Genomic DNA, 20,969 nt, shown 5'->3' with positions numbered 1-20,969 from the left:
TTTTTCTTCTAAATATAAAAAGATACATTAATTCAACATTTTGGGATTTTTTAATTTGAAAACATAAAAGTCTTATTTGCGCAGTTTCAAATTTTTCTGAAAGATAACAAAATCTACAAGTAAATAAAGAACAGATATACAAAACAAAAAGAAAGATGTAGTGATTGTTTCACTCAAATAAATAAGAAGGGAGGATTGACTCAAATCACTCATAATTGTTATTGCAACCTCATTTTAGATGGTTGAGAGGATTGAAAAATGAAGTCACCTAGTTGCTATCCAGTGTTGTTTTATCAAGTGGAACTATTAATGACACTTTAAAATAATCACTATCTATAGTCTCGTGTGAAGTTTGTGCTGTTAGCGTTGCGGCTTTTACAGCTTCATCGGAAATGAGTTCATGGAACAGAGGGGTCCGTGAATATAATCACTATGTGTACGTTACTTGTACACAGTGATTACTGATTTTATGAAATATAGTGGTAGCAGTTCCGTGCGCATACGCCGTTCGACAGCTACTGAGGACTAGGGGTATTCACTTATATTCGATATATCGAATTTACTCGATGTTTCCATACGATATATCGAATTGAATCGATGTTTTGACAAATATTGTTTTCATTCGATATATCGATATATTTTAAAAATATCGGATCGATTAAAAAAACGAATGCTTACTCATAATGGCCACAAAACCGAAGTAAATTTTAACATTACTCATTGATTTCTATTTTGAATCAATTTCATTAACGTAGTGACATCTGTGAACGAGCACAGAGCCATAAAGCAGCTAGCCGATCAACACTGAAAACCCGGAGAATTGAAGTAAGAAGAGCCATCTTGTATAATGAAATGTTAAAAAAGTAATTTAGTAAATTCTTAAATTCGTAAATTTCGAATTTATTAAATTTAAACATTACGAGTTGGTCCTCCTTCTACTTCTACCCTGCATAATCCTACTGTAATAGTACATAGCGCCGTTTTTACTCCTTCCATTCGCTATTGTGACGCAAACTTAATTTGCTCCCTTTCAGAGGACACTCATAATGTACTGAGTTGGTTCTCCTCTATTTAATTCTCCGTGACCAGTGTCTGTAGACGTACAATAATTGTTGTATATGTATCATAATCTCATGAATTTTTTAATCCTTAATCCTAAGCGTACAATCTTGACAAAAATACAATAATTTTGAAAAATAGCAATTTTCTATATAAAATAATTTATAAAACAAGTTTTTAAATATTATGTATTATCCCGCCAAGAATACTGAGTAAATGTTTCCTATTATGCCAAATAGACAGCGTAACGATCGCCTTGTGTCGACAACATCAGCCATAATACGAATTTTTAAAGTAAAGCAACACTCATATGTTACTCTAGTTCTGATTATACTTTCATATTTAACATATAAACGACAACAAACTCTGCGTTTTATAAACTAAATTTTGTAAAAATATTCGATATTAAAAAATATCGATGTTTTCAAACGATATATCGAAAAACATCGATGTCACATACCGATATTTTATATCGAATACATATATCGATATATTTTTTAAGTGGACACCCCTACTGAGGACCGGCTTCGCGCGAACGCGCGTCTAGGCTATATTCTAATGTTGCGATCGCGCGTTTTATGCGGCACTCCCTTAAAGTGTGCGAGAGGGACGCCAAATGTAGCGCCCTCATAAATAATAGTTTTAAAGAGTGTATTATCTATCTGTTACTATATTTTAAAGGAGAATACCCTATCACCTAGCGCTGCTATAATTTTAAATCTTTTAAAGTAGCGAAGGTCGAAGCCCTGGAGATCTTCAGCTCGGGCCGTGGTAGTGTCTAGACTACTATTTTACCGGCTCGAGAGGCCGCTGAGCTCTTACGCGATGTAATTCGGTAATTGCTCCATAGAGTGACTAGGTTTAAGGGTCCCCTTGAAGGGACCTTGGCTTAGCTTGTTGTTACTGCCTTGTTAATATCATTACTACTACTTCGGAAAACGTCAACGCTAAAAGTAGTGGCGGAAAAAACTCCAGCATATATCTAGTATGATCGGGGGTGGCGTTCTCTGTGATATACGATCAGACCTCGTTTTTGAACACCGGTTGGTTATCGAATGGCGACAATGACGGTGTGCAGTGTACGTGGCTTGTCTTATGGCCGTTGCGTCGTCTGGAAGCTGGAATACGTGTCTCGGTCTCTGTACGGTCCAGCGTTTGAATGTGAATGTGTTAAATAAAGTGGTGACACTAACAACCGATAAATTTCTGCGTAGAGCACTTTATTCGGCAATAACATTTTAATCTCGCTGTTTAGCAATAGATAGAGTCGAAAACGAAGGCGGCCTTTTTTATGCAGCTTCGACGTGCGCTTTGAAATTTAGTTTGTCATCTAGGATGACACCTAGATACCACTATCTAGGTGTCATCCTAGATGTTAGTTTGAGTCACCCATGATAATGAACTGTCTAAGTGTGATCAAACCTGACAGAAGGCAGTGTTAGAGTTTCGAAAAAAAAAACACGCAATTTTGGAGTGATTATTTGCAATCCTCCATTTTTAGAACAATCGCCCTAGGACGTTGGTTGCGGTCGCCGGTGGCGATATCAGAAGTGTAAATACGAATAAAGCGAACTTTACAATCTTGACATGAGAAATGTCAATGGTACATGAGGCACACCTGCCTGAACTGACGTGCTTGGCGCGAAAACCAAACTATTCAGAGATAGAGAGTTCTTCTAATTAGGGCAACGATTAATATTTCGCAGATTTTCCAAAAAGACTAATGAATCGTGGGATTGATTGCGGCTTAGGAGGGCTTCAAGAACTCTAACTCTGACTTGCGCACTCTTTCCCTGTTAGGGGTGTAATCCATAGACCATGGCGGCGTTAAAAAAAACATAAAGAGCCTGGATTATGTCGATCGGTAGGAGTTTGGTCACCTTATCGGTTACCCATGGAAGCCGACTATTTTTTTAATGCGTCACACGTATAGCTTCTTTGGATCTTTAAACAGTGTGGCGGCTCGCGGCTCGCTATGCTGCAAAAAGAAAGAGGCGAGGCGGACACGGGAAAAATTTTAAACGCATTCGGTTGCTGAGATTTTAAAAAATGTTTAAGTTTGAGCTGACAGAGGGGCAAATAAGGAGGCCAAGTCACAAATACTTGGTCGAAATTCTGTCAGCCTATTAACTATATCCTGCCATTGACCATTTTAAATATAAAAAAAAGGCAGTTTGATATTGACAGTACTCTCGCTAGTGACATTTGACACGTCAATTTTTATCACGTATCGTAACTAATTGTCCTATAACCACGACATTATCAAAATACAAGTGAAACAAGTTTTGAATTAGTACTTTTTATTACCAGTTTGTAATGGTGTAATATTTAGTAGCTTTTGTTAGTAACGTGCCTACAATGCGATGCTGCCTCGTCGACGTAACGTCGGTGTTCCTGAACGGACACCATTGTTAGAGGAAAATTTAGATACTTATAATAAATTAGACAAAAAAGGATCATTGTATCCCCGTTACCCGTTGGAAAATTATAACAGTTACAGTTCTACCATTCCTAGAACAGAAGAAAGCGATCACGTATTTGATTTCCTTGAGGAGATAGTATTCGAACCAATTATGGCGGCACGAGATAGAACTAATGAGTTTGCCGCAACAGTTCGAAGTCTTCAATGTAGATCCCAAAGTAAGCCAGTTGTCCGAGATAAACGGAAGGCAGAAGTTCTTGAAACTTACTCCCAGTTTATGAGCATGGCAAAAGTAATCAGTAAAAACATTACAAGTACTTATGCCAAGTTGGAGAAATTGGCTCTGTGTAAGTAAATTATTATATTTTTAATAGCCGAGAGTAATAATTTTTCATAGCATTTTTGGTATTACAAATCCTTCATATTTATTGTTTTTTTACAAGAAATATACTAGTGAAGAATTATTTTATAACTTCTCCTGGGTATAAATGTGGGCCTATATAAATATAAAAGCAATACATTAAAAGTTCAGGTTTATGGTCTAATACATCATTATTTTGTTTTGCCTAGAGTTTTCTACCAATATACAAACTTATATATGAATGGATCTTTTATGTTTTTTTCGTCTTAATCAAAGGCAAAACTGGTAAAAGATTTGACCATATTTTGTATCAAAACATATAACAAAGAAAGTTTATTTTCCGATTTCATAAATGCCCTAAAATGTAATGGAATGCAAGTAACCTCATTTAAACTTAGTTTTTAGACATTTAAAAAAAAATCCATAATTCACTTTCATTAAATCATTTTGATTTCAGTGGCCAAAAAAAAATCATTATTTGATGATAGACCAGTAGAAATACATGAACTTACTTATATTATAAAAGGTGATCTAAATTCTCTGAATCAACAAATTGCTAGATTAGGAACAATGCCCAAAGGTCATCGCAGCATGCACAGTCATTCTTCCAGTGTGGTCCTAGCATTGCAATCAAGACTTGCATCAATGAGTAATCAGTTTAAACAGGTAAATACCAGTTTTTCAAATTAATATAATACAAAACATAATCATGGATATTTAAAAACTTTAAATTGTATAATGTATAGTAATATTTTGATGTTTATCATTTAATGATCTGGTACAAAATTAAATATGTATTATCATGTATTTTTCAAACATAAAGTTAATATTATTAGTAAAGTGATTTTTAAACCTATGGTGGGGTTAAACTAGCCCTAGAATAATACTAACTTAAGTTTTTTGTATTTCTTGAATACTTTTGTATCTATTGCTTCAATATATTACAGATACATGTAAAGCTTGTTGATTATGAGTTTATAAACCACTTATGAATCTCAAAATTGCATATTCAAATAATTTAATCAAAATACTGAATAATTAAATATACTGATTTAATAAAATTTTGTTATTTGTAGGTTCTCGAAGTACGATCTGAAAATTTAAAACATCAAAATAACAGAAGGGAGCAGTTTTCAAGTGTTGCACCTGTTGTCAAGGAAAAGCCATCAATATTGCAGCCAGATGAAGTGAGCATAGAGTTAGGTGAAGCATCAAGTTTACAAACTCAGCAGTTAATGTTAAGAGATGATACGGACTCATATGTGCAACAAAGGGCAGAGACAATGCACAATATTGAAAGTACCATTGTTGAACTAGGAGGTATTTTTCAACAACTGGCACACATGGTTAAGGAGCAAGATGAGGCAATAGGTAGGATTGATGCAAACATTCAGGAAGCTGAAATGAATGTGGAAGCAGGCCACAGAGAGATTTTGAAATATTTTCAAAATGTTACCAGTAACAGAGCACTCATGTTCAAAATATTTGGGGTGTTGATATTCTTTTTCATATTCTTTGTTATATTTTTGGCATAAATTATTAAAAAATGAAAATTTTAAACGATTTAATGTACATATGTACGACTCAGTGTTTTCTGATTAAATTAAATAGCTTTGTATTTAAACAGATGTACTAAAACTAAAAAATGTATTTTGAATATTGTAAATGTTTTGTATTTAGGAAAATGGTGATTAATGTTATGCTATAGTAATAAGATTGTTTTTGTATATATATGTTAAGCAATGTTTATATCATTGTTAAACAAGCATTAAATACCATCTATTGCACTATAATTGTGTCTAAATCTTTTCCGATATAAAAATAAAGTGTTTAATAATTGTACATGTGAATTAAAATTTAAATAAAATATTTAAGATTAACGAGATATGGTTTATATTAGTAGTTTTTTCCTTTATGCATAACTATATATAAGGATTGATGTTCAACATTTCTCTCTGATTACTTGTCTATTACAAAAAAATCAACACCAAAATGTGTATTCCATTTTTTATTTATACCTCCATAGATTACATTCTGCGTTTACTTATCGCCTATCAAGAGGAAGATTGTATTAATCAACCATGTTTTATATGTTTAGAAGAATAAACATACCCTTCTTACCACATATGTTAAGTATGAATGGCTATGAAAGTGCAGGTTTTATTTTATTTTTAAAATATTCGTGTTAACGTCGTACCATGTTATTTAAACACAGAGACATGTACAACTGTGGTAACAAAAACATTTTCTGTACAAAAATTAGACATTTGTAAAGTACAGTTTATCATGTTTTTAACAGGATTCTGTAATAGTAATAGGTTTCTGTCTAATACTTATACCTGATAATTTAGTGTTATAAAAAAGTTTGTATACTTCCAGAAAATAATCTGATTTGATATTTTTGTAAAAAGTCTAATTGATATATTTTATACTCAAAAATTTAATGCAGGTCACGTCTCCGATCGTTCAAAATGTCGTTCAAAAATCAAAAAACCGATGTGTTTTTCGCGTTACTTTTTAAGTGTAGCAAAGTTTTAGAATTTAAAGCATTATATTAACATTTATTTATCATAAATATAATATAAGCGACGTTACGAAAGAGAAAACGGTGATGAAAAAGACTGACTCAATTTATTGTACTTCCGTACTTGTAATATCTAGTACGAGAAAATTGGTTAGGCCTTTTCTGTACGTTACGGAACATAAAAAGATATAATAATATTATCGACAAAATACTAAATTGAAAAATAACAACGACGAATGTAACTACTATCAAAATACAAAATATATTTTTTAAGCTTGTGTGGTAATGTTCTTATTATAAATGGTTTATCTTTCGTGTCCGATAGGGCTGAATAAACTATAGGTCTTAGCCTTTAGTTACGCGTCAAACACGATAATTTATGACAAAGCCTGTGTGAATGTAAAATATGTCTAGTATTTTGTAGAATATAAGTATAATGGGGGTGAGGAAAGTTAAACTTATTATATATATTTAAATACTAAGGAATTTCAGATTATTTGGGATCCTGAAAATAAAATGCTTTTTGGTTTATAAATCCTTAAAAATATTAACAGCGATAAATACATGTAATTTAAGTCGAAGTGTTACGCATAAAATAGTAATAAATACTATGAATTCCGATAATGCCGATGGTGATAAACGATATAATCGTGTACATTTTTTATTAGGGCTGGGGTTGGCTATATCATCTAGTGTGTTCATAGGGACGAGTTTCATTATAAAAAAATTAGCTTTAAAAAAAATAAATGCTCTTGGAAATGTTAGAGCATCGGCAGGAGGATATGCGTATTTAAAACAATGGATGTGGTGGTTAGGGTTACTGACAAGTATGTTAATTTTTACAATATATTTATTGCATTCAATATTCACTTAATACAGATCTGACAATAAAAATCATTGCTTGCTTTGTAGTGGGTATCGGAGAAGCAGCAAATCTTTTAGCTTATGCGTTTGCACCTGCTGCTTTAGTTACTCCACTAGGAGCTCTAAGTGTCCTTGTAGCCGCAGTACTCTCTTCTAAATTTCTAAGTGAAAAACTTAACTTTATTGGAAAGGTAACACACATTTTTATTACTTGAATAGAATTCTTTATTATGTAAATTAACAACAGTAAATAATGTGTACAATATTTTAAAGAAAATTTTGTTATTCTTACAGATTGGAAGTTTTCTCTGTATTATTGGTTCTGTAATATTTGTTATACATTCACCAAAAACTGAAGAAGTGCAAGAATTCTCTGATTTAAGTGAAAAATTATTCGACTTTCTTTTTGTTTCTTACGTTTTAACAATATTTGTGATGACTCTTATAGTAAAACTTGCTTTTGTACCAAAGTTTGGCAATACAAATGTTGTTGTTTACTTGTTGATATGTTCTGGTGTAGGTAGTTTGACTGTGGTGTTTTGTAAAGGTGTTGCTCTTGGAATTAAGGAAACTATTGAAGGTGGCACTAATAACTTCAGCAACTACATATTTTGGATACTTGTGATACTATCTGCTATATGTATAATGATACAAATGAATTATCTAAACAAATCCCTAGATTTATTCAATACTAGTATTGTAACTCCAATTTATTATGTTAATTTTACAGTTTTAGTAATAATATCTTCAGGTATACTCTTTAAAGAATGGGAACAAATAGAAGTTAAAGATGTTTTAGGCTGTGTTTGTGGTTTCTTTATATTAATAGTGGCAGTTTTTACTTTAAATGCATTTAAAGATGTTCATTTGTCCTTTAAAGATCTTAATTTAAATTCTAGGCGAAGGACTTCAAGCCCTATTCAACCAACAAATAACTTTGTTGCTAGTTTTCAAAGAACAAGAAATTAAAACAAATTACCATTTGACCACCATACATACAATTTTTTTGTAAGAACTATGTATTGTTAAAGCTTTTAAATAAAATTTTTAGGTGTTAAACTGGTTTTTTTTTACATATTTGATACCATTATTGGAACACAATATTGTCTTTAAAAGTTTGTTACTCATTTATTCACTTTTCATCCAAAGAATGTATTTGAATGTATTATAATATATATGCTATTGGAAACTTCATACAATTGCCTTGTTATTTTTAACTTTATCTGCTTTCAATAATAAGAACATATTCAGTTTATTAATTGTATAATTTAATCATTATACAAAATATAAATCAAATTAATTTTACAAAATAGGAATGCATAACAATACTTTATCACAAATATACAGACACTGAATGATAAATGAAAGTCCTGCAAATAGGGCAAGTGCGTTGGTAACCATATAGTCTCATACAACACTCTGAGCATAAACAAACATGACGGCAAGGCAAAGTCAAAACACACTTAGGTCGTTCTTGACATATAACACATAATGCATCAGAAGCACTAGATGATTCCTCAGCTATAATCACGTCAGCATCTCCTTGAGGTATTAACTGTTGGCCACCAACCATATGAGTAATGAGCCTGGTTTCATAATCATTAAAGTAATTATAAATTACATAATAAAAATACAAAACTTTTCTTATTAATACCCAGTATAAAGCCAATGAATGTGATCTTAAAGTATTACTAAAGTGTATACATAAGCGCCCAATGATCATTGCCAATAATAGTCCTACAAATGATTCTAAAGGTACATCATTTAAAAAGTTAGTAAACTTTAGAAGGTTCGTGTAAGCTGCAAATGCAGAGTAATAGAGGCTGCTATTAATGGTATTCCAAGCTTCTTGCAGCAGTTGTGGCAACTGAATAGGTATAAAAGTCAACACCAGCCATAAAGCTTCTCCGAAAAATATTAATGTTTTCAGCCCCATTATTACGATATCACTGGAGATTGACCAAATTTCCTCGACAGACCAACGTATAGTACCAATTATTAGCTTTAAATTGTGAACTACGTTATGCCATGTCATATAAAAATAATTCTGTACTTCGAGCCAAAGTGCGTCAAGGAATTCCACTGAACTGACAGTTAAATTAGGTATTTCTTCTGTAAATATGGTGACATTATCTTCATAAACTATTTGAAAAAACAACGAAACATTTTTGGCACTCTTCAAAACTGATGAATAAATAGTAGTTATTACGGTAACAATTATTTTTCCTAGCAACGAGGTTGAAATAAAAAGCCACTGAATGATAGTTGCCAATAAGTTCACTATATTTGTGACTACAGAAATCATTATTAACCATTATTAAAGTCAAAGTGCAATTTATATTACTGAATTAACGAATAAAGCGATTTATGACAGTAGACAAGATGATGCCAACCGTTTTTAATTATTATTTTGCTTTATGCAATTTTCTGATCCTACTAAAATTTAAAAAGCAGTAATAATATCACAGCAAAAAGGAAGTTCTATTAACACTCAAAAAAATTTTATACCAAATATATTTTATATGTGGAAAAAAATTTATATATATTTATTAAGATGTATATATTGTATTTACATTTAGAAGGAAGATGCTACCTTACCATCATACAATTTTACTGTTTAAGTTCTTAGCTCCTTTGTGTTTTATTTAAAATATATATGCAAGTCTTTAACATGCAAAATAATATAATAGCTAGGTTGTAACCTTTTAATAAAAAAAAAGTTTTATCACAACAAACTGTAATCCTTTTTATAACTATTCTTATGACAATAATTATGCGATAAAAAATAAACTTGATCTTAAGAACAACTAATTCATCGTCTAAAAATAAATAGATATTAACGTTAAAAATATAAAATTTACAAAATTTCTTATTAACATAAGATGTCTGTTTTTCTTTTAAAGTAAATATTGTAGCATTTATATTTTAATTAATGTTATTATTTGTTGAGTAACTACATCAGTTCCATAACAATAGGTAAATAAGGTGTATTGATATTACAATTTTTTTATTTCATTACGACAACACAGGTATAATTACAGTGTGGTTGACGTTTATAAAGTACAGTTTCTCATTAACTTGTAAAGATGTTATTACATTATCATTGACGAAATAGATTTCAAGTCTATTAAGTATAGTGGTGCTCAATTATTTTAAAAATTGACCATGGAAATTTACCAAGAACCTTTTCTGGGTTGTGATACAGGACAAAAAGATAAATCAAAAAATGAGCAGGTAGTGTGAATGGATTTCATGTATCACAAATGCTTAAAAACCGATATGTGTGCACATACATATTCTAAATTGAAGTGTTAATACCATCATGTGTATCATTTAATACATATTATGGTACTGGTTCACCAGTTTCCATATTTTAGAATCACCAAAATTAATACCCTATATACCATAAATACCCATGATATGCTTTTGAGAATAAAATGTATTAGAGATATCTTTTAACCCATTGATCTTTTTTAATTTTGATTAATTCATTTAGTTATTAACACTTTTTTACCTTGATAGTATATGAATTTGAATATTTTGAGTAGATGTAATCTACTGGCAAATAGGTTTCATATATAAAAAACAGTTAAAATATTTATAAGTAAATATAAAACAAACACTTTATAAGCTATATTCTTTTAATAATAAAAATATTGACCATACAATGTTCTGCTAAGGATGAAAATTTGATCACCAAAGACATAATAATTGAAAATGGTATTGACAGTGAAGAAACTTTAAGAATAGTACAAAATAAGATTGATAGTTTGGAAATGAATCTAGATAATGACAAAGGAAATGTTAGTAAGACTCCACACCAGAGAATGGAATCTGAAAGAATAATCTCTACTCCTCTAATGGCAACTTCTCAGTCACATATACTGGGTGAAGTATCATTGACACCTTCACACAGAACTGTTACACCACAATCTAATCCACACAATGCAATGATAGCAATTACCCCAATTGCTAGTGAAAGTAATCAAGCAAAGAACAGTATAAAGCTACAGTAAGTATTCAATAATCTAAATGAAAAAGTAACGCAGTCATTTATTATGATTTTGCCTGTATAATTATTAAAAAATAATTGTAATTTTTTGGGTGTATTTGTGGTATATTTTTTTTAAGACTCCTCTTTGAGTGAATACTGCCATGGAATCTATTACCTCCAATAATTAGTAGTGTTCTGGTCTGCAGAGATACTAGTGCATTACTCTTGTGCTGCGCCTTAGGAAAGCAAAGAAAGATATGCTGGAGAATAGAGTGTATGTGTGCCAATGTTTCAAAAATTGACTGCACACTGATAGCAGCCAAAACTCTCCAGTATTGCTGCAGTTTCAGTAGCACTATAGGACTTCAGTCATTCAGTGCTGTGTAAAATTTTAGGTTATTATTTTCGGATTATATAGTATTACAAGAAGCGTTAAGTATGTCTCAATGCAGAGAATATGATTATTATGTTATTATAGTGTGCTCTTCTACAACTATTATAGTTTCTAAATGACTTTTTGTCAGATCAACCCAATACTTTTAGGTTGGTTTTTAACATAAACATAGCTTAAATTAAATTGTGAATATATTATGTAACATTAGAACAGAATATACATACTTATATAATCATTTTATACAAACTTTCACTGCAAAGTTGGGGTTAAATTTGACTGTGAAGTAATAATGGTCATTTAACAAATTCTCATTTGTAATAGTCATATCTTAAAATATAGTTATTTTAAAAAAATATATCAATGAAAGTTTTGTGCTTTTACAGGAATTGTGTCTCTTCTGTAAGTTTGGGTTGTGAATTAAAATTACTGGACATATACAGTCGCACAAGGTTCTCGGAATATAATCCAGCTAGATTTCAAGGCGTAGTGATGAAAATACTTGATCCTCGGGCCACAGCTTTAGTTTTCAGGTACTTGTAATTGTAACAATATTTAAAACTAGCAAAAATAATATATATATATATTAATATAAATATATATTAATATAAATATATATTAATATAAATATATATTAATATAAATATATATATTGAACCTAAAGTTCTTATTAGAAATAACTTTTGTTAATATCAAGCCACAACACTGTCAGGTTTGTAACTATAGCATCTTGTATACAAAAATGATAAAGTTTTTTTGTTTACCGTATTTTCACAACTTATTACAAATTTCACAAAAAAGTGTCTATCTTTCATAAAGATATTTGACAGCAGCAACAAGCATCATGTGTATAGCCCAGATATCCATTTAGATTACCTCTTACTTATGATGATACCATTACTGCAAAAATTAACAGCACACATTATAATTTGATTGTGTTTATACACACTCATAGATAGATATAAGGATCATAAAAAGGTAGAATACCAATTTTAATCGATATAAACTGTTGAGCAAAGCAACTACCTCATTTACCAGTTTGAATGATATCACACGCTAAGTGAATATTTTACATGTTAGATGTCAATAGTTGTATTTTTTTTTGTCAAATTTTGGGGTGGGTTTTGATATAGCTGAAATTGGGAGTTTCATTTGCTTTAAATCCAGGATTTCAGTTGCCAACTCTTTTATCACAATAATTGTGAAGAGAAATGAAAATGAATCAGATTATTTAAGAAAACCCGTACTTCCCAATACCTTCCAAAGAAGCATTGGTTGACACATAAAGAAGAGCTTCTTTGCCAAAAGGAAAGTTTTTACAACTTTTTACAGTTTTTACAATCACAGAGTATACTAAAACGGCTCTTAAGGAACTCTGAAAGATAAAAAAGAAATCATAGTAAACATTGTCAACCCCTTTATTATCTTCATTATACATAGCAAGGATTTGTAGTTTGAAAACTTTTCGACAAGGGAGTCTGCTTGAAGCATCACTCTGCAAAATGTAAACAACAGACAAGTGGCTAGAACTCTGTTAAAAAATAATTTTGAAAAACAAAACATCGAGAACATTAAAGTAAATTTGCTTTAACACTTTAAATTACTTTCGTATTTACAAACTAGCAGAAATTAATTATGCTGTCACTCCTAATACGATGTTCTGTACTGGTACTTTTGTTTAAAGTAAGCATTCGCTTTGATGATTACAGATCCGGAAAAATAGTTTGTACCGGAGCACGAAATGAACATGACTCTTATATCGCGGCCAGAAAATTTGCTCGCATTATCCAAAAACTTGGATTTCCAGTAGGTATATTACTCACTTTAGTTAAATCTAAATTTAAAATTATTAAATTTCCTAATTTGCATTGCAGGCAAAATTTCTAGATTTCAAAATACAAAACTTTATTGCTACAGCCGATCTAAGGTTTCCTGTAAGATTAGAATCACTACAGCAAGCTCATGGACAATTTGCATCTTATGAACCAGAACTATTTCCTGGTTTAGTATATCGAATGGTACGGCCAAGAGTGGTTTTACTTATTTTTGTCAATGGAAAAATAGTTTTCACAGGTGAGAATTGGTGTATATCCTGTTTTTTATGGCCTTCATGAACATATTTACAATTTTTTTCAATCTTGATCATGTTAGACACAAACAGCTTACCTGTTGTTCTACCTTTATAAAGGAAAACTAATACTATCAAGTTTTTGACCATTATGGTAGTATTAATTTCTTTCAGTATCAATATGTCAATTTTCCTAAATGTAATACTAGAAAGAAATTGACATAATTAATATCTAAATACTTTAATAATCATATTCTTTTACAGGAGGAAAAACAAGAAATGAAATTAGTGAAGCCCTTGACATCATTTATCCAATTCTTCGTAGTTATAGAAAAAAATAATTTATTATTATTGATGACATTTCAAGACATTTATTACATATTGTCAGCAAAAAAATATAAATACTGTTTGGTTATATTGGTATTTTATTATAAAAAATATTGATATGCATTAAATTCAACTTTCAAAGAAAAAAAGCTGGTAGATTATTCCCTTCAGCCTGGAAGTTATTTAACTCTAAAGGGTATATAACATCTGAAATTTTAGATGTTAGCATATATATATGTGTTTTCTAGGGCTATATTAAGAATTCATTGTTCTGACACACATCTTACTGCAATGCTTGAACACTGATCACTGATATCAATAATATATAAATCCAGGACTAAAATAGAAATTGCTCTCCTAAGGACCATCGCACAAGATATCTTGTCTAGGTAATTCAAATTACCTATTCAGGTTTTCCAGAATTGCTCAATACAAGGGCATTTGAACCAAGTTATGTCTTTGATTGATATTTCATTAGGGTAATAGATAATTTACATTCAAGTTGTGCTCGTTACTTTAGAATCTACATTTACCCTAAATAAAAGACGGTGTTCTAACCAATGTAAATTATTTATTGCCTACAAAAGAACCACTTACTAGGGCAGATAGAGAAATATTTTTTTACACAAGTAATTTTGATACTTTAATTATCTTAAAAAATAAAACTTAAAACAATATATCTAGTAAAGAAATGTTGACAATAACATATATTGACAAAAGTTAAAAGTATAAGTAAATTATGACCCACAACTCAAACATTCGTCCTTATTTCGCAACGAACATGCAATCATAGACATATTGGCATCATCTTTTTCTGCCCTTCCATTTGACACTTTAGATTTATCAACCGTAAACTGAATCGCATTTGCTGCAGGTTTTATGCGCAAGTAATACATTCCAGTTTTAAGCCCCATTTTCCAGGAATAAAAGTGAATTGATGTTAATTTTCCGTAATTTGGTTCCGCAACGTGAATATTAAAAGATTGGCTTTGGTCTATGAATGCTCCTCTATCAGCAGCCATTTTAATAGTTGTTTTGACGGAAATTTCCCAAACAGTTTTATAAAGTTCTCTTATATCTTTTGGTATTCTTTCAATGTTTTGAATGGAGCCATTATTATGGATTATTAAATTCTTAAGGTCTTCATCCCATAATTCAGCCATTGTCAAGTCTCGCAGTAAATGATGGTTTACAATTTGAAATTCGCCCGACAAGACTCTTCTTTGATAAATGTTTGATGTAAATGGCTCAAAAGATTCATTATTTCCTAGAATTTGTGCTGTAGACGCAGTAGGCATTGGCGCTAATAGAAGTGAATTTCGAAGCCCATGTTTAGCTATTTTTTCTTTCAAAAGAGACCAGTCCCAAAGATCTGATGGAGTTTTATTCCACATATCATATTGTAAGATACCTTGGCTAACTGGGCTTCCTTCATATGTACTGTAAACACCATATTTCTCTGCTAGTTCACAGCTAGCTTCTAAAGCTCCATAATAAATGGTTTCAAATATTTGTTGGTTCAGTTTAATAGCCGCTTCGCTTTCATAAGGAAGGCGCATTAAAACAAAGGTGTCAGCTAATCCTTGCACTCCTATACCTATCGGCCTGTGTCTCATGTTGGAATTTTTGGCTTCAGGAATTGGGTAATAATTAACATCAATAATTTTATTCAAATTTTGTGTTATTATTTTGGTTACCTCTTTAAGTTTTGAAAAATTGTATGTTTTATCATCATTAATAAACCTATTCAAAGCAATTGAGGCCAAGTTGCACACTGCAACTTCATCTGATGAAGTGTATTCGACAATTTCAGTACAAAGATTGCTGCATTTAATTGTACCAAGATTTTTCTGATTACTTTTTCTGTTGCAAGAGTCCTTGTAAAGCATATATGGTGTCCCAGTTTCAACTTGCGCTTCTATAATGGCTTTCCACAATTCTTGTGCTCTGACTTGCCTAACAAACCTATTTTCTTTTTCATATTTTTCATACAAATCTTCAAATTCTTGACCCCAGCAGTCAGCCAGACCCGGGCTATCATGTGGACACATTAGGCTCCACATTTGATCTTTCTCCACTCGTTTCATGAATAAATCTGGGATCCACAATGCATAAAAAAGTTCTCTTGCTCGCACCTCTTCTTTGCCTGTATTTTTTTTTAGATCCAAAAACTCAAAAACGTCTGAATGCCATGGCTCTAAATAAATAGCAAAAGCACCAGGCCGTTTATTACCTCCTTGATCAACATATCTAGCTGTATTATTGTATACTCTTAACATTGGTACAAGCCCATTTGATACTCCATTTGTACCAGCTATGTAAGTACCTTTGGCTCTAATGCAATGGACATGTAATCCAATTCCGCCAGCTGATTTAGAAATCAATGCACATTGTTTTAATGTATCATAAATACCTTCAATACTATCATCTTTCATAGCTATTAGAAAACATGAAGATAGTTGTGGCCTTGGAGTTGCTGCAGAAAATAGTGTAGGGCTGGCATGGGTGAAATATTTTTCAGATAACAAATTGTAAGTTTCAATAGCAGCATCAATATCTTCACCATGTATACCTATAGAAACACGCATTAACATATGCTGTGGTCTCTCAGCAACCTTAAACAAAATAAGCAATTTTAATACTATTAAACAAAATAACTAGGTGTTATCTTTGTATTGTTGTACCTACTTTTGGGACACAATCTTACAGGAAAGTGTAGGTTCTAATCAACTTTGGAACAAATTTCCAAACAATACATAGTTATAAAATAACAAATATTTCCTGAACATGATGTCCCTGAAGATTAGTGGTTGTAAATTCAAACAAGGTATGAACAACATGCAATTGCAATTGGTTATTAGTCACTGGGACTTGTTTCTTAGGCTACCCAAGGTAAGTTCTCCAAGGGAAAATACACACTAAGAAATATTAAAACTTTTTATACAAATAATCTCAACAACTCATTCTTATTTATATTATTATTATTTTATTCTTATTGCTTTACATCTTTTTAGCTCAGTTTTTTTTTATTTTGTCATAATAACTAATACATAATTTTGTTATAATACGGGTTTAATGGGGGTCATTAATATATGAGATGATACAGATGATGTTTTATGAGACAAGTATGTACACTTGTCTCATAAAACTAACAACCTCATCCCTCTACGTGAGAAGTGGTAATATTTTTGTATTACGAAATCCACAGCAATAATTTATTTATATATTTAAAACATTACATTTTATTTTACTAATGTTGATGGTATTTCATATTAAAATTATAATTAGAACCAGCTATGAAACAATGCTTTTTGTATAAACATAAATAACTTGATTATAAACATTTAATAGAGACCATATACCATTTGAACATTTGTGATAATATATAGTTATGTACATACCTTGTTATTTATTTTCAGTAGGTATGAACGTTCCAGTGTCTTGAAACCAAAGTAATTATATTTGAAATCTCTGTCATAAACAATTGCAGAGTCCAATCTTTCCTTGTTCTTCATTATGATGTTGAAGTGAAAATCTGATATCATAGGAGCTCTTTTCTTTGTATGTGGATTAACAATGTTGTAAAGATCAGTCATTACATCTAAAAATTAACCAATATAAATAACCCATAAGTATTTTGGACACTAATATTGTAAATCTGTATACAATCCGAGTGTGGTAAGTCAAACATTGCATTAATTTTTGTTAACAATAAATAATTATTAAATTAATTCATATTATTATATCCACTTTGTGTAACTTTCAGTTATTACATATTTACATCATGAGAATGTCAGAAGACCCAATTTCATAGAAGCTAGGATTTAATTTAGTAAAACTATAACCTACATAAAATAAATGGCTATGAGGGTTCTAGATGTACTCTATTCTGAGAAGAGCTCACAAATCTGTCAGTTGTTTTGGAATAATTTTGGTCACAAATATCCTTAATCTAGTAAGAGCAATTCATTCCCAAGGTCTGTTATCACTTCAAAAATATGAAATGAACTTTTTTACAAAATTTGGTATAGTGCATAAATTTTTAAATCATTACATGATTATTCAGATATTAAACGTGGAAGTGTGTATTGAAAACTACTTTCTACTAAACTCTCATCAATTTTTTGTTAAAGAAATAAGCTCATTACACCTTTTTCTCTTCTTTAAATTTTTACTATTTATTCAGAAAAATGTGTGCCTGAATGTTAAGATAATGCATTCTAATAAACATACTTCTAATCTGATGATACTTAATATTAAATATAATTTTAGCTGTTTAACCAATGCTTTTTTATTGATAAATAAACAATAAAAGCATTAAAGAACAACTTTATTTTTAATTTTTTTGTCTCTCATGATTACGGTTATTTTTACCAGCTTGGCTGGATATTACTTACATTTTACGATATCCTAACAAGATCAACAGGGACACAGAAAGTAACTGATTTTCCTTATTAACTAGTTTGAACAAAACCGAATATTCTGAATAGTTTAAATTCATGTTATGGACATGCTCAATAGAAGCTCTAGCTTTAGCCAAATTCTGTACTGACATACTTAATTAATATGAAAGCTATACAGCAACCTGACATTTTATATAATTAAGTAGTTAAAACACATTCAAAGTCAATACATAGTATTTACTAACATGAGTTGTCATTCATTGATATGAATTTTTTTGTGATGTTAATACAAATTGTTCAATAATATGGTTAGCTTATATCTTAGTACTATATGAGATCTGGATAAACTTTTGCAATATGTATTACATTTGTTTTTTTTTATGATAATACACAAATAAATTCCATTTATTTAATTTTATTTTATTTGCAACAAAAATTACAAAACTAGTGTTAATGCAGAACTTATTTGCTGTATTTTGAAGTTATGTCTCTAAAATATAGGTTAGCAAATATTCATTATTGTCCGCCTATACTTTATCAAACTCATTTTCTGTTTTTAATTATTTAAGTTACTATGTTTATTAAAAGAACTACTGAAACTTCTAAGTTTTCTGTGCTATAATGTCACAATTCAAATAATGCCATCAATCAACAAGAGATTTAAAATTTTCCTCAGTTGTTTAACTAGTTTTAAAATAAAGAAGGAGAGTTTGTGAAAATTACTAAAGTTAAAACAACTTTGCATATGATTACATTTTTAGGTAATAAATATAATGGATATTAATTTTATAAGAGAACATGGTCTGAGGATTATTGTCTTAGGCATATAAACATATGAATGAAATTCACTAAAAGCATTTTCATAGAAGCATTGGAATGTTACTTATATAGTTGTAAATAAATTTTGCATAAGAAGAAAACATACCAGAGAAGTGTTTTTTAGTTTCTTTGTGAAGATTTGATATAGCTAATCTTGCTGCTAATAGGGCATAGTCTGGGTGATCTGTAGTCATGGTGGCTGCAGTTTCTGCTGCTAAATTGTCCAGTTCCACTGTTGTTACTCCTGAGTATATACCACTGATAACTTTTAATGTTATCAACACCTATATCAAAATGTATCATTAGTGTGTATCTTACCAATACTGTTACCAACATATACTTAAAAAAAATTCCATACTCACTGGATCTACAAAATCCATGTTTAATCCATAGCAAAGCTTTTTTATTCTGGATGTTATTTTATCTATGTGCACTTCTTCCATTCTACCACCTAAATTAAAAAATAACAAAGTACAATAAAGAAACAACCATTTATTAAGTAACTGATTCTAAATATAATACATATTCAAGTTTTATGGAAAAATAATCCATTTAAATTGTTTGGATATTAAATGATCACATAAAAAATTGCATTAGTTATAAAATATTAGTTGGATAATAGTTTCCTTAAAAACATTGTATGAAAATTTCAGACATGTTTCAGTATATTTACAGTTAAATATAGTACAAAAGTGCCAGTTTGTTCGCTGAATTTTGCCATCATGTCATGACGTATAATCTATGATGTATAATCTATTTTTTAATAAAAAATTTTAAATGAGTAAATAGTTCATTGTTTCCTTTAGTGAGCTCATGTGATATCCTAATATTAAGCTCTTTTGTATACCCAGCTTCCTTAAAATAGTGGCGGAGGGCTACCCTATGCTTCCTTTTAAGTTCACGGACCCTTCCGTTTCATGAACTCAGCTCCGGTGAAGCTAAAACTCCCCGGGATAACAGCATTAACATTAACCGAGAATAAGTAGTCTATGGCTCCGATATCTGAATATGTCGCCTTCAAGTCGTCATGTAAGGGTCATAATGGAAATATGTAATTAACATAAATGTATAAAAAATACTCTCTTCATATAACCAACAATCTACTTACTATATCCGTATAATGGAATAATAACAAACTTACCTCTCTTATACACATGTAGTTTATTACTTTTTCCAACCATTATAAGAATCTAAGAAGAATAGTTGAAGTATACAATTTATAATGGTGCGTTTGTTATATGACAAAATTTTATGAATACGTGAAACTTCGTTAAAACAAAACAACTTAGCATCTGCTCCCAGCTGTTGACAGAATTAAAAGCGGGAAAAGTTAACTTTGTGCTCAGCACTTTTTTTTATTTTTAATCTGATATTAAAGATCTTTCAGCCTATTACAACTTCCAGTATTTATTACAAAATGAAAAAACAAATATTTTTATCGATTATTATATAAATACTGAATATACTGAAAATTATTTCATTTTAAAGTGATATTCTTTACATTCATTCATTTGCAATTGTTGGTTGTCTTAAAACCTTGAAAGATTTCACTGGCAAATATTATGGCTAATATTTTATCAATATTGTTCATTACAGGGTAGAAAAAAATGTTTTGATTAATAAAACTACATTTATATAAAAACGATCAAAGCGTTTGTAACATATAATATTTTACCACATTTAATATTTTATTAAGAATAGTTACTACAATACAATCCCGATTAATGTTCCTCAGCA

The 20,969-nt window shown here is 30.4% G+C and overlaps 5 protein-coding genes across 5 annotated transcripts; 3 read left to right on the top strand and 2 right to left on the bottom strand.

The window, feature by feature from the left end:
* The first annotated feature begins 3,264 nt into the window (after window positions 1-3,264).
* Syx5 (syntaxin 5) lies at window positions 3,265-5,678 on the top strand. Its single transcript, XM_068776555.1, has 3 exons — window positions 3,265-3,828; window positions 4,300-4,508; window positions 4,919-5,678. The coding sequence occupies exons 1-3, from the start codon at window positions 3,423-3,425 to the stop codon at window positions 5,375-5,377; spliced, it is 1,074 nt and encodes a 357-aa protein (XP_068632656.1). The 5' UTR covers window positions 3,265-3,422; the 3' UTR covers window positions 5,378-5,678.
* Window positions 5,679-6,722: 1,044 nt separating this feature from the next.
* spict (magnesium transporter spict) lies at window positions 6,723-8,289 on the top strand. The gene is made up of 3 exons (XM_068776356.1): window positions 6,723-7,193; window positions 7,279-7,421; window positions 7,525-8,289. Exons 1-3 carry the CDS (start codon window positions 6,977-6,979, stop codon window positions 8,197-8,199), a joined length of 1,035 nt encoding a protein of 344 aa, XP_068632457.1. The 5' UTR covers window positions 6,723-6,976; the 3' UTR covers window positions 8,200-8,289.
* On the bottom strand, window positions 7,506-9,570 carry LOC137932707 (uncharacterized). Its single transcript, XM_068776357.1, has one exon. It carries the CDS (start codon window positions 9,533-9,535, stop codon window positions 8,564-8,566), a length of 972 nt encoding a protein of 323 aa, XP_068632458.1. The 5' UTR covers window positions 9,536-9,570; the 3' UTR covers window positions 7,506-8,563.
* A 696-nt stretch (window positions 9,571-10,266) lies between these two features.
* On the top strand, window positions 10,267-14,104 carry LOC137933068 (uncharacterized). The gene is made up of 6 exons (XM_068776820.1): window positions 10,267-10,464; window positions 10,911-11,242; window positions 12,002-12,148; window positions 13,325-13,421; window positions 13,490-13,688; window positions 13,948-14,104. The coding sequence occupies exons 1-6, from the start codon at window positions 10,396-10,398 to the stop codon at window positions 14,022-14,024; spliced, it is 921 nt and encodes a 306-aa protein (XP_068632921.1). The 5' UTR covers window positions 10,267-10,395; the 3' UTR covers window positions 14,025-14,104.
* On the bottom strand, window positions 14,009-20,539 carry RnrL (Ribonucleoside diphosphate reductase large subunit). The gene is made up of 5 exons (XM_068776818.1): window positions 20,374-20,539; window positions 19,595-19,683; window positions 19,339-19,516; window positions 17,412-17,611; window positions 14,009-16,625 (listed from the first exon to the last, which is right to left on the bottom strand). The coding sequence occupies exons 1-5, from the start codon at window positions 20,411-20,413 to the stop codon at window positions 14,748-14,750; spliced, it is 2,385 nt and encodes a 794-aa protein (XP_068632919.1). The 5' UTR covers window positions 20,414-20,539; the 3' UTR covers window positions 14,009-14,747.
* Window positions 20,540-20,969: the final 430 nt, after the last annotated feature.

This window comes from Battus philenor, unplaced genomic scaffold (assembly GCF_028537555.1).
Source record: "Battus philenor isolate CCGP_79_NKW_IND1 unplaced genomic scaffold, ilBatPhil1.0.hap1 SCAF_12, whole genome shotgun sequence".
NCBI lineage: Eukaryota > Metazoa > Arthropoda > Insecta > Lepidoptera > Papilionidae > Battus > Battus philenor.
The sequence above is the reverse complement of the archived record's forward strand: the minus strand, read 5'-3'. Positions and strand labels throughout refer to the sequence as shown.

Bases quoted from the DNA above. Each gene is read 5' to 3' on its own strand.
- Syx5 (XM_068776555.1), top strand. From the start codon at position 3,423: ATGCTGCCTCGTCGACGTAACGTCGGTGTTCCTGAACGGACACCATTG. The intron at 3,829-4,299 runs GTAAGTAAATTA...TTTTGATTTCAG, and splicing joins GTTGGAGAAATTGGCTCTGT to TGGCCAAAAAAAAATCATTA. The intron at 4,509-4,918 runs GTAAATACCAGT...TGTTATTTGTAG, and splicing joins TGAGTAATCAGTTTAAACAG to GTTCTCGAAGTACGATCTGA.
- spict (XM_068776356.1), top strand. From the start codon at position 6,977: ATGAATTCCGATAATGCCGATGGTGATAAACGATATAATCGTGTACAT. The intron at 7,194-7,278 runs GTATGTTAATTT...CTTGCTTTGTAG, and splicing joins GTGGTTAGGGTTACTGACAA to TGGGTATCGGAGAAGCAGCA. The intron at 7,422-7,524 runs GTAACACACATT...TTATTCTTACAG, and splicing joins AACTTAACTTTATTGGAAAG to ATTGGAAGTTTTCTCTGTAT.
- LOC137932707 (XM_068776357.1), bottom strand. From the start codon at position 9,535: ATGATTTCTGTAGTCACAAATATAGTGAACTTATTGGCAACTATCATT.
- LOC137933068 (XM_068776820.1), top strand. From the start codon at position 10,396: ATGGAAATTTACCAAGAACCTTTTCTGGGTTGTGATACAGGACAAAAA. The intron at 11,243-12,001 runs GTAAGTATTCAA...GTGCTTTTACAG, and splicing joins AAGAACAGTATAAAGCTACA to GAATTGTGTCTCTTCTGTAA. The intron at 13,422-13,489 runs GTAGGTATATTA...TTTGCATTGCAG, and splicing joins TCCAAAAACTTGGATTTCCA to GCAAAATTTCTAGATTTCAA.
- RnrL (XM_068776818.1), bottom strand. From the start codon at position 20,413: ATGGTTGGAAAAAGTAATAAACTACATGTGTATAAGAGAG. The intron at 19,684-20,373 runs GTAAGTTTGTTA...TTTTTAATTTAG, and splicing joins ACTACATGTGTATAAGAGAG to GTGGTAGAATGGAAGAAGTG. The intron at 19,517-19,594 runs GTGAGTATGGAA...ATTTTGATATAG, and splicing joins ACATGGATTTTGTAGATCCA to GTGTTGATAACATTAAAAGT.